The following is a 13,319-nucleotide window of genomic DNA, read 5'->3' as shown; positions in this document are numbered from 1 at the left end:
TTGTTTTAATTTTGTTTTTTATTTTTTTTTTTTTTGGATTCTTTAATAATATGTTACAATTGACATACATTTAATCACTTCATATGCATTTATGAAATTGGTTTTTTGTTCGATTTTTTTTTGACATTCTTATGTAATAATTAAAGTATATTTACTTACTTTATATGCAATTGTTATGAAATTTGTTTTTGTTTGAGTTTTTTTTTTCTTTAGTAATATGTAATAACAAAATAATATTTAGTCACTTCAATTTTCTGCTGCATCATATTTGTCTTCCACATATATACTTCTCCAGATTTATATAATATTTAGTCACTTCAATTTTCTGCTGCATCATATTTGTCTTCCACATATATACTTCTCCAGATTTATATAATATTTAGTCACTTCAATTTTCTGCTGCATCATATTTTCCTTTCACATATATACTTCTTCAGATTTATAGGACTTCTCTTTTTTTTTTTCTTCAGATTTTAGAGATTGCACTTGATTTTCCAAACCATTGATGTTTTCAAAATGCTGTTTGTTTGCTTTTTCAAATGCTGTTTTTTTGTTTTTACGTTCTCTTCCTTTAATTCTTTACGTTTACTTAGTAAGAGTTTTTTTTTTGGGCTTGTTCCCATTTGCACTCATTTATAATTTATTTTTCACGGTCGCCATATAATACATATCATCCGAATAAAACAATTAGAATTTTTAAGTGATTCTTTCATGCACTCATTAGTGCAGTCTGAGCTTTATTAAATTGACTCAAAAAGATTTACTTATTAACTAGCACTAAGTTATAGTTAGGTGTGCACACCTGTGAATATACCTTGTCAGCATATTCACACGGTTGCACATAGTGAGTGTGCATATGCGTGAATCGAGTTACACTCGTAGACGTCTGGCTTATGCATATGCGTGAGTCTAGTTACTGTAGACGTCTGGCATAAGCATGAGTCGAGTCACAAATGCAATCGTCTGGCATATGCACACTACAATCCGTTTATATGGGGGCTATACGTAAAAGTGGACCGATATAGCCCATTTGCAATACCGTCCGACCTACATCAATAACAACTACTTGTGCAAAGTTTCAAGTCGATAGCCTGTTTCGTTCGGAAGTTAGCGTGATTTCAACAGACGGACGGACGGACGGACATGCTCAGATCGACTCAGAATTTCATCACGACCCAGAATATATATACTTTATGGGGTCTTAGAGCAATATTTCGATGTGTTACAAACGGAATGACAAAGTTAATATACCCCTTTCCTATGGTGGAGGGTATAAAAATTTAATTAAAAAACTTCCTGTGTAGTTAAAATAATTAATATCTTTGGGAGGAAGTTTTTGGAAGTGATTTTAAAGTTGTGCCTTTCAATTCCAATTTTTTTTGTTGCGATAATCTTCGGCTCAAATGCATCAATTGAGTTCGTTACCAATCTCCAATGATTGTTTCACTCGGTTGCAGAAAATCGTAGTATACCGTACTCAGATGTTTCTTCCAAAAACACAATGGATATTTGGCTTTGCGGTCGATGTTGAGTTTAAGTTAGAAAAATCCTGTTTATCTGGATTACTAAATTTTTTTATATCTAAAAATATGAATTATAATTGAAAAACAAATATATTAATTTTAAAAACTATATTAATTTACTAATCCCTGTATTTTCCCCATTTAATTGCAGGAACACAAATAACATTCATTGCAGTGCCCAATAGTTTGGTGCATGTCTTTATGTATGTCTACTATTTGCTGGCTGCTATGGAAGTGAACATCAACTTGGCCGCATGGAAACCTCGTATGACACAAATGCAGATCACACAATTACTGATAATTATTTTTGTTCTGTCAATGCCTTTGACAAATAATTGGTGCGGTGTACCGATATTTTGGGTAGCATTATCAGTTTTTCAAAATGTCTATCTGGTTGTGCTCTTCCTCAATTTCTATATTAAAACTTATATTATGAAAAAGTCAAAAAGCCAAAAAAGTCTAAATTAGCAGAGCAAACTTTAAGCTAATATCCTCTCAAATAGTTGTACATTAATAATATGTTATATTAAAAAAAATGGAATACATATGAAGAAATGAATAATAAAAGTAATTTATCGAGAATACACAAAGTGCAAGCCAAATCTGGGGGATGGTTTATATAGAGGTTATACCGAGTAGTCCGATATGTCCGACCTACATCAATAGCAACTGTTTGTTACAAGTTTCAAGTAGATATCTTGTTTCGTACGGAAGTTCGCGTGATTTCAACGGACGGACGGGCGAACGAGAATCACTAGACTGACTAAGAATTTTATCGCGACCCAGAATATATATACTTTATGGGGTCTTAAACCAATATTTCTATGTGTTGCAAACAGAATGACAATGTTCGTCTACCCGCCCATCCTATGGAAGAGGATATAAAAATACAACTATAATTATAATCGGAAAAATCATAAGAAAGTAGAAATTCTTATAAAATTACATACATAACTATAAATAATATAACTATAAATAAATAAAAATAAAATTTTGCGATTAAATCTATTAAAATTTAAATTAAACTAATAAATACATTAAATGAAAGATCCGTTGAAATTTTTAATCGAGTATATATTTAGTATTTCTAATTAACTTTGTGCTTTATACTATCTGTTATTTAAAAAAAATGTAATTGAAACAAGTATATACGGCCGTAAGTTCGGCTAGGCCGAATCTTATGTACCCTCCACCATGGATTGCGTATAAACTTCTACGAAAGACTGTCATCCACAAATTTCAACTCACATGGTTGTTAAATATCGTATACTACCTCCACGTACCAAATTTCAACCAGATCGGATGAATTTTACTTCTCCAAAAGGCATCGGAGGTCAAATCTGGGGATCGGTTTATATGGGAGCTATATATAATAATGGACTGATAGGTACCAATTCCTGCATGGTTGTTGGATACCCTATACTAACATCACGTACCAAATTTCAACCGAATGGGAAGAATTTTGTTCTTCCAAGGTGCTCCGGAGGTCAAATCTGGGGATCGGTTTATGTGGAGGCTATATATAATTATGGACCGATATGGACCAATTTTTGCATGGTTGTTTGAGGCCATATATTAATATCACGTACAAAATTTCAACTGAATCAGATGAATTTTGGTCTTCCAAGAGGCTCCGGAGGTCAAATCTGGTGATCGGTTTATATGGGGGCTATATATAATTATGGACCGATATGGACCATTTTTTGCATGGTTGTTAGAGACCATATACTAACACCATGTACCAAATTTCAGCCGGATCGGATGAAAATTGTTTCTCTTAGAGGCTCTGCAATAGAGGTGTGCACGTGACACGAAATTGTCGTGACTCACGAATATGTTCGTGACTCATCCGTGATTCGTGAATCACGCTGACGGCTACGGCGTGAGTGTGCGTGAGCGTGATTAACCAATCAAATGTCGTGCGTGAGCGTGAGTCACGAAAATAATATCGTCGTGAGTGTGCGTGAGTAACGAATTTCGGAAAAACACGCTCACGAAAATAATCCCGCTTACGAACATAAAATGCCTACGAGTTGAATTCATTTATAATTTTAGTGACATCCTAGGTGTTAACCAGTTTTATAACGCTCTCGATTTTAATCATACTCATGTTTTTAGTCAGGTTCTATAGGTAAATTACTCATAAAATTATTCGTGAGTCACGAGGTTTTTCGTGAGTCACGACATTTTTCGTGAGTCACGATATTTTTCGTGAGTCACGACATTTGAAAGATTTTCGTGCGTGAGTGTGCGTGAGTATAAATTTTCTTTTCGTGAACGTGCGTGAGCGTGAGTCCTACCAAAAAATATCGTGCGTGAGTGTGCGTGAACAAGATTTCTCCGTCGTCAGTGTGCGTGAGCGTGAGCAAAATATTACTCACGTGCACACCTCTACTCTGCAAGCCAAATCGGGGGATCGGTTTATATGGGGGCTATATATAATTATGGACCGATATGGACCATTTTTTGCATGGTTGTTAGAGACCATATACTAACACCATGTACCAAATTTCAGCCGGATCGGATGAAAATTGTTTCTCTTAGAGGCTCTGCAAGCCAAATCGGGGGATCGGTTTATATGGGGGCTATATATAATTATGGACCGATGTGAACCAATTTTTGTATGGTTGTTAGAGACCATATACTATGTACCAAATTTCAGATCGGATCGGATGAAATTTGCTTCTCTTGAATTTTGACAATATTTTCTATAGAAGTAAAATTAAAAAAAAAATTCTATAGAAATAAAATTTTGACAAAATTTTCTATAGAACAGAAATCTTGACAAAATTTTCTATAGAAATAAAATTTTGACAAAATTTTCTATAGAAATAAAATTTTGACAAAATTTTATATAGAAAAAAATCTTGACAAAATTTTCTATAGAAATAAAATTTTGACAAAATTTTCTATAGAAATAAAATTTTGACAAAATTTTCTATAGAAATAAAATTTTGACAAAATTTTCTATAGAAATAAAATTTTGACACATTTTTCTATAGAAATAACATTTTGGCAATGTTTTCTATAAAAATAAAATGTTGATAGATTATTTTCGACTCGAGTGGCAACCATGATTATGAACCGATATGGACCAATTTTTGTGTGATTGGGGATCGGCTATATATAACTATAGACCGATATGGACCAATTATGGGATGGTTATAAGCGGCCTTATACTAATACCACGTTGCAAATTTCAATCGGATCGGATGAATTTTGCTCCTCCAAGAGGCTCCGGAGGACAAATCTTGGGATCGATTTATATGGGGGCTATATATTATTATGGACCGATATGGACCAATTTTTGCATGGTTATTAGAGACCATATACTAACACCACGTACCAAATTTCAACCGGATCGGAAGAATTTTGCTCCTCTAAGAGGCTCCGGAGGTCAAATCTGGGGATCTGCTTATATGGGGGCTATACATAATTATGGACCGATATGGACCACTTTTGGTATGGTTGTAAGAGACAATATACTAACACCACGTACCAAACTTCAATCTGATCGGATGACTTTTGGTCCTCTGAGAAGCTCCGGAGGTCAAATCTGGTGATCGGTTTATATGGGGGCTATATATAATTATGGGCCGATGTGGACCAATTTTTGCATGGTCATTAGAGAATATATACCAACACCATGTACCAAATATCAGCCGGATCGGATGAAATTTGGTTCTCTTAGAGGCTCCGCAAGCCAAATCGGGGGATCGGTTTATATGGGGGCTATATGTAATTATGGACCGATATGGACCAATTTTTGCATGGTTGTTAGAGACCATATACTAACACCATGTACCAAATTTCTGCCGGATTGGATGCAATTTGGTTCTCTTAGAGCAATCGCAAGCCAAATGTGGGGGTCCGTTTATATGGGGGCTATACGTAAGAGTGGACCCATATGGACCAGTTTTTGCATGGTTGTTAGAGACCTTATATCATTACCATGTACCAAATTTCTGCCGGATCGGATGAAATTTGCTTCTCTTAGAGCAATCGCAAGCCAAATTTGGGGGTCCGTTTATATGGGGGCTATACGTAAAAGTGGACCGAGATGGCCCATTTGCAATACCATCTGACCTACATTAATAACAACTACTTGTGCCAAGTTTCAAGTCGATAGCTTGTTTCGTTCGGAAGTTAGCGTGATTTCAACAGACGGACGGACATGCTCAGATCGACTCAGAATTTCACCACGACCCAGAATATATATATACTTTATGGGGTCTTAGAGCAATATTTCGATGTGTTACAAACGGAATAACAAAGTCAATATACCCACATCCTATGGTGGAGGGTATAAAAATTAATTCATCAATCAATTTCGGGATTGAATTAACAAAAAAAAATATATTTTTGTATATACAGCATATTAATGCTTTCAGTACTTTGTTGTTAAATCTTCTTTTAGGATATTTAAATGTTTCTTTCTGTTTATCCATATTAGCACCCAGCCCAAAAAGTTTGGAAGTTGTTCCAAAGTCACAAATTTAACGAACTTCCTAAAATGTCCTTCCAATGATTTTGTTTATATTAACAACACAGGAAATTCTTTTAATTCAATTTTTATACCCTTCACCATTACTGTGGTACGGGGTATAATAACTTTGTGCCCCCATATATATGTTCTTCCGATTTTAGCAAATATGGCCAAAATACCCACATATTCCTTGTAAAATCGTCACTGTTTAGTCGAAAACTCGCAATAGACTCGTATATCGACCTATAAATCATAAATTAAGATTTGCGAAATTTTATGAAATTTAAATATTTCCAATATTACCCTTCACCACTACTGTGGTACAGGGTATAATTGTCCAAATCGGGTCATATTTAAATATTTGTATATGGGAAAGTAAACATTTATAAAGCTCCTAACAAATTTGAAGGTGTTAAGATGTTGCTATACATAGTGGTGAAGGGTCTAAAGCCCGCCCGACTTTTCTTACTTGTTTATAACTCGCTTTTTTAATTTTAACTTTTTTGTTTAAAAAAGTTAAAAACGAACCTAGAATTATTAAAATTATACAAATTGGAAAATATTTAAGGTCAAACGTTTCAAAAAGCGTTAGTATGCATTAAAAATCATAAATATTATAAAAAAAATTTATTTGGCAAAATATTACAAAATTTCATCCAAAATACTGAATTCGGATCACATCTTAAGAAATGATGCACATTCAGTGCTACGCCTGTTGAAATGGTGGGCATCCGTCCAATTCATCGCTTCTTCGCCAATTGTGCACTACTTCCAGATCTAAAAGGAAGATTTCACTACATTTTCGCAACGTTTTTTTTTTTCGGGGGTGCTAAGGCGTTCTGTTACGGAACCAACAGACCCAAGTTCAACGCCCGGCGGGAGCAAAAAGTCAATAAGCACACATTCATTTTTAGTTTAAATTTCTATTGTTTTTGTTTTTACATTTCTGTCGATTTCCAATTCTTTTTTGATTTTGCCAAAATTTTAATTTTTAACTCTAAAGCGCCAAATAGAATATTCTCTAAGACAGGTCCAAAAGAATTTCATCGGAAGTGGGAAAAAATGATGGAGGATTCTGACGTGCTCTTAAAAAGAAATGTTCATGGAGTATGTTCTACTTTTTTCTGGTATATTATAATCTATAATTTTACTCAGTTTTACCTAAAAATTAAACATTTTCTGAATTCTAATGTGCATAGATAAAACAAAGCAATGACAAACAAATAAAAGAAAATATTTGAGAACTGTACCGAAGCGTATCTCGACAGACTTCGAATTTGTGATAAAATATTGGCAAGTATTATTAAAAAAATCTTAACGTAGAGATAAACGTCGAAAAACTTAAGAAAAATGTAATTTTTTTCCCAATTTTTTTTTAATGAAATTCGAAATCTAATATCAAAAAATATGTCAGGTTTTGCTTTCTGACGCTTTAACTCCAGAACGCACTAACCGATTTCCATTGCATTCGTTGGAAAATTCTCGGGATCCTTAAGGTTTATAGCAAAGAAAATTCAAGAAAAGTTTCAACGGAAAAGCGGGAAAATCTTTTTTATATACAGCGCACATTACAAAAATTTATAATTTGAATTTATCGCAGTAGCTTTTATTATAAAATAATTTTATTTTTTCACATGAAAAATGTTCGAAGATCGTAGAGGGTAATCATGTTTTGATATCTGGTGGGGAAGGGGGACATCCTCCTTGCCCGACTTTTAAAAATTGGGCTAAAGTTCTCCGATTTGTGTGAAATTTACAAGGAAGCTTAGGGGTGATGACTAGACAAAGGTTAGGTTAGGTTAGGTGGCAGCCCGATGTATCAGGCTCACTTAGACTATTCAGTCCATTGTAATACCACATTGGTGGACTTTTCTCTTATCACTGAGTGCTGCCCCATTCCATGTTAAGCTCAATGACAAGGGACCTCCTTTTTATAGCCGAGTCCGAACGGCGTTCCACATTGCAGTGAAACCACTTAGAGAAGCTTTGAAACCCTCAGAAATGTCACCATCATTACTGAGGTGGGATAATCCACCGCTGAAAAACTGTTTGGTGTTCGGTCGAAGCAGGAATCGAACCCACGACCTTGTGTATGCTAACCATTGCACCATGGTGGCTCCTAGTCTAGACAAAGACCCGCTACTTTATTTTGCGATATCTGGTCGTGGAGGTGGACCACCCCGAATCGGATAAATTTTGCTCTTCCAAAGGGCTCCGGAGTCAAATCTGGGGATCGTTCGATAATTATGGACCGATTTCGACCAATTTTTGCATGGTGTTTGAGGCCATATATGAACACCACGTACCAAATTTCAACCGAATAAGATGAATTTTAGTCTTCCAAGAGGCTCCGAAGGTCAAATCTGTGGATCGGTTTATATGGGGGCTATAGATAATTATGGACCGATAGTGACCAATTTTTGCATGGTTATTAGAGACCATATACTTACACCATGTACCAAATTTCAGCCGGATCAGATAAAATTTGCTTCTCTTAGAGGCTCCGAAAACCAAATCTGGTGATCGGTTTATATGGGGGCTATATATGATTATGGACCGATGTGGACCAATTTTTGCATAATTGTTAGAGACCATATACTTACACCATGTACCAAATTTCAGCCGGATCAGATGAAATTTGCTTCTCTTAGAGGCTCCGAAAACCAAATCTGGTGATCGGTTTATATGGGGGCTATATATAATTATGGACCGATGTGGACCAATTTTTGCATAGTTGTTAGAGACCATATACTTACACCATGTACCAAATTTCAGCCGGATGAGATGAAATTTGCTTCTCTTAGAGGCTCCGAAAACCAAATCTGGTGATCGGTTTATATGGGGGCTATATATAATTATGGACCTATTTTTACCAATTGTTGCATGGTTGTTAGAGACCATATACTAACACCATGTAACAAATTTCAGTCGGATCGGATGAAATTTGCTTCTCTTAAAGGATTCGCAAGCCAAATCTGGGGGGTCCGTTTATATGGGGGCTATACGTTAAAGTGGACCGATATGGCCCATTTGCAATACCATCCGACCTACATCAATAACAACTACTTGTGCCAAGTTTCAAGTCGATAGCTTGTTTCGTTCGGAAGTTAGCGTGATTTCAACAGACGGACGGACGAACGAACGGACATGCTTAGGTCGACTCAGAACTTCACCACGATCCAGAATATATATATATATATATATATACTTTATGGGGTCTTAGAGCAATATTTCGATGTGTTACAAACGGAATGACAAAGTTAATATACCCCCATCCTATGGTGGAGGGTATATAAAAAAAACGTATATATAAACTCTTAAAACATTAAAACAATGTGTATATTTGGAATTTGATGTAAGAAAAAGGAGTTGGTAGATTATAGGTTTGGTAATTTATAAAATTATTTAAGCACTTTTTTGAAATTTATTGCATAACATTTGAAGAACTAATGCAAAATCAATGCACCGGATTCTAAAAAAAGATGACTTCCGCCCTATAATAAGCCATTCATTGATTCTAAACCAATTTTGCACCACTTCTGGATCCAATGAGAAAATATTCATACCTTTTTTTGGGTACGCTTTTTTTTTGATCCGAAGAACCTCACACCATGTCATTGTAAATGCATATGCTGATTGTGTAAGAGTTATAATATTCATCACATAAGGAAACTTGGAATATTTTATAAAATTGTAAACAATCAAGAAATATGCAAAATATAATTCACATTCATTATCATATTTATCCATATATACACACAAAGAAAATTTTATTAAAATTGTGCCAAAGAAATTTCTTCACTATTTTCATTAAAACAATGGGAATATTTATGATTCTTTGAAATATCATGCAGATCTGTTTCGATTTTTTTCATGCGAACGACAACGGAGATCCAGGCACAGATCGAGTGCGAAGATGATTATAAGACTAAAACTTCTAAACCTCACATTTGAGTTTTTACCGAAATTTCGGGTGTACCCAAAATACAATAACGATTTTATGCAGTGGCAGCCCCTTTAGCCCACCTTTCTACGCTTATGGTTGAACATAGTGCTATTTTAAATAGGTTAATAGGGCACCATAACACATTATTCTGTTGCCATTGGATTAATGATTGTTGCATTATAATCAACATAATTTAAACCCAATTGCGTAGACTCTAATGTTTTGAGGAAGCAATAGAATGCATGGTAAAACATTGTTTCTATGTTAAAAGTACGCAGTATTTAATACAGTCGAGCACGGATACAATGAACTCGTAGAAACAGGAAATTTTAATTCATCATATCTGTATGCTTCACAACTGTAATAAATAATAATAAAATTATGATTAAAAAACACATAGAATTGAAAAAAATGTATGAAGACTTTGTTGGAATCGATAGTATGGACCATAGGTTGCGTTAGGTTAGGTTCAGTGACTATTTAGACTATTTAGTCCATTATGATCTCACAGAGATGAACTTTTCTCGTATCACAAAGTATTACCCGTTTCCATGTTTAGCTCAATGCTAAGGGATCTAATTTTATAGCCGAGTCTGAACGACGTTTCACATTGCAGTGAAACCACTCGGAGAAGCTTTGAAGGGGATAATACACCGCTGAAAAATTTTTTGGGTTTCGGTTGAAGCATGGATTGAATCCACTATCCTTTGTATGTAAGGCGGGCATGCTAACCATTGCACCAAGATGGCTCCCATCTCACGAATAAATGCTTCCATGGTGTCTACCACTCACGGTTGCCACAGTTGCTACAATTCTACCAAAAATGGTAGATTTTTCACTGTTTGGTAGAATGGTAGAATTGTTGACATCTTGGTAGATTTTGCAAAATATTCCTTTCCTAAGAGGTACTTCATAAATTGTCTATACAAATAAATATATTGACAAAATTTTCCATAGAAATAAAGTTTTGACAAAGAGAAAACGATATTAAGAAAATTTTCTATAGAAATAAAATTTTGAAGAAGTTTTCAAACAAATAAAATTTTGAGAAAGTTTTCAAACAAATAAAATTTTGAGAAAGTTTTCGTAAAAATAAAATTTTGAGAAAATGTTCTATAAAAACAAATCTCTAGAAATAAAATTTGACAAAATTTTCTAAAGAAATAAAATTTTGACAAAGTTTTCATATATTACGATTTTAAGAAATTTTTCTATAGAAATAAAATTTTTAAAAAGTTTTCAAAGAAATAAAATTTTGGAAAGTTTTCGTAAAAATAAAATTTTGAGAAAATGTTCTATAGAAATAAAATTAAAAACAAAAATCTTAAATCTTAAAAATTAAAAAAAAATTTCTATAGAAATAAAATGTTGACAAAATTTTCTATAGAAATAAAATTTTGACAACATTTTCTACAGAAATAAAATGTTGACAAAATTTTCAATCGAAATAAAATTTTCTAGAGGTATATAATTTTGAGAGTATAGAAAAACAATTTTGAAAAAAATTTCTACAAAAATACAATTTTGACAAATTTTTCTACCGAAAAAAAAAAAAATCAGAAAATGTTATATAGGTATACAATTTGACAAAGTTTTCTATGGAAATAAAATTTTCCCAATAGAAATAATATTTTGACAAAATTTTCTATAGAAATAAAATTTTTCCAAAATTTTCTAGAAAAATAAAATTTTCCCAAAATTTTTTATACACAAAAAATTTAGAAAATGTACTATAGGGAGCCACCGTGGTGCAATGGTTAGCACGCCCGCCTTGCATACACAAGGTCGTGGGTTCGATTCCTGCTACGACCGAACACCAAAAAGTTTTTCAGCGGTGGATTATCCCACCTCAGTAATGCTGGTGACATTTCTGAGGGTTTCAAGGCTTCTCTAAGAGGTTTCACTGGAATGTGGAACGCCGTTCGGACTCGTCTATAAAAAGGACGTCATTGAGCTTAACATGGAATCGGGCAGCACTCAGTGATAAGAGAGAAATTCACCACTGTGGTATCACAATGGACTGAATAGTCTAAGTGAGACTTATACATCGGGCTGCCACAGAACCTAACCTACTATAGGTTTATAATTTTGACAACATTTTCTACACAAATACAATGTTGACAAAATTTTCTATAGAAATAAAATTGTGACAACATTTTCTACAGAAATAAAATGTTGACAAAGTTTTCTATGGAAATAAAATTTTCCCAAAATTTTCTATAGAAATAAAATGTTGACAAAATTTTCTACAGAAGTAAAATTTTGACAAAATTTTGAAAAATTTTTATATAGAAATAAAATTTTAACAAAATTTACTATCGAAATAAAATTTTGACAGAATTTTTTATAGAAATAAAATTTTATCAAAATTTTCTATAGAAATAAAATTTTGACAAAATTTTCTATAGATATAAAATTTTGACAACATTTTCTATAGAAATAAAATTTTGACAGAACTTTTTATAAGAATAACATTTTGACAGATTTTTTTTTTAGGAATAAAATTTTGACAGAATTTTTTACAGAAATAAAATGTTGATAAAGATTTCTATGGAAATAAAATTGTAACAAAATTTTCTATAGAAATAAAATTTTGACAAAATTTCCTATCGAAATAAAATTTTGACAACATTTTCTATAGAAATAAAATTTTGACAGAACTTTTTATAAGAATAAAATTTTGACAGAATTTTTTTAGGAATAAAATTTTGACAGAATTTTTTACAGAAATAAAATTTTGACAAAATTTTCTATAGAAACAAAATTTTGAAAAATTTTCATATAGAAATAAAATTTTAACAAAATTTACTATCCAAATAAAATTTTGACAGAATTTTTTAAAAAATAAAATTTTGTCAAAATTTTCTATAGAAATACAATTTTGACAAAATTTTCTATAGAAATAAAATTGTGAAAAAATTTTTACAGAAATAAAATGTTGACAAAATTTTCTATGGAAATAAAATATTCCCAAAATTTTCTATAGAAACAAAATTTTGACAAAAATAGAAATAAAATTTTCCTAGAATAATAAGCCAAAAGTAATTTTATAAAATTCTCTTTAAACAGCAATTCACTGATGCAAGTTTTCCTTCCCTCCAGTTTCTGCAGAAATATGTGAAAGGTTAATTATGAGCGAGTACCGACCGTCACGTTTACTACACCATCGAGTAGTTCATGGTAATTTTGGCTTGGAGTCTCTATTTGGACAAAATTTGCTATCGAAATAAAATTTTTACAAAATTTTCTATAGAAATAAAATTTTGACAAAATTTTCTATAGAAATAAAATTTTAACAAAATTTTCTATAGAAATAAAATTTTGACAAAATTTTCTATAGAAATAAAATGTTGACAAACTTTTC

At 32.7% G+C, this 13,319-nt stretch overlaps 1 protein-coding gene across 1 annotated transcript in view; it reads left to right on the top strand.

Annotated features, from left to right (window-relative positions):
* Positions 1–2,113, top strand: part of LOC142230003 (very long chain fatty acid elongase 7-like) — a 32,468-nt gene extending 30,355 nt beyond the window's left edge. The window contains exon 5 of the mRNA XM_075300608.1: positions 1,675–2,113. Within this exon, the coding sequence (XP_075156723.1) occupies positions 1,675–1,991 (317 nt within the window). The 3' untranslated portion in view covers positions 1,992–2,113. The remainder of the gene's footprint in view (positions 1–1,674) is intronic.
* The last annotated feature ends 11,206 nt before the right edge of the window (positions 2,114–13,319 follow it).

This window comes from Haematobia irritans, chromosome 3 (assembly GCF_050003625.1).
Source record: "Haematobia irritans isolate KBUSLIRL chromosome 3, ASM5000362v1, whole genome shotgun sequence".
Lineage (NCBI taxonomy): Eukaryota > Metazoa > Arthropoda > Insecta > Diptera > Muscidae > Haematobia > Haematobia irritans.
Note: the sequence above shows the minus strand (reverse complement) of the source record. Positions and strands in the feature narration are given on the sequence as shown.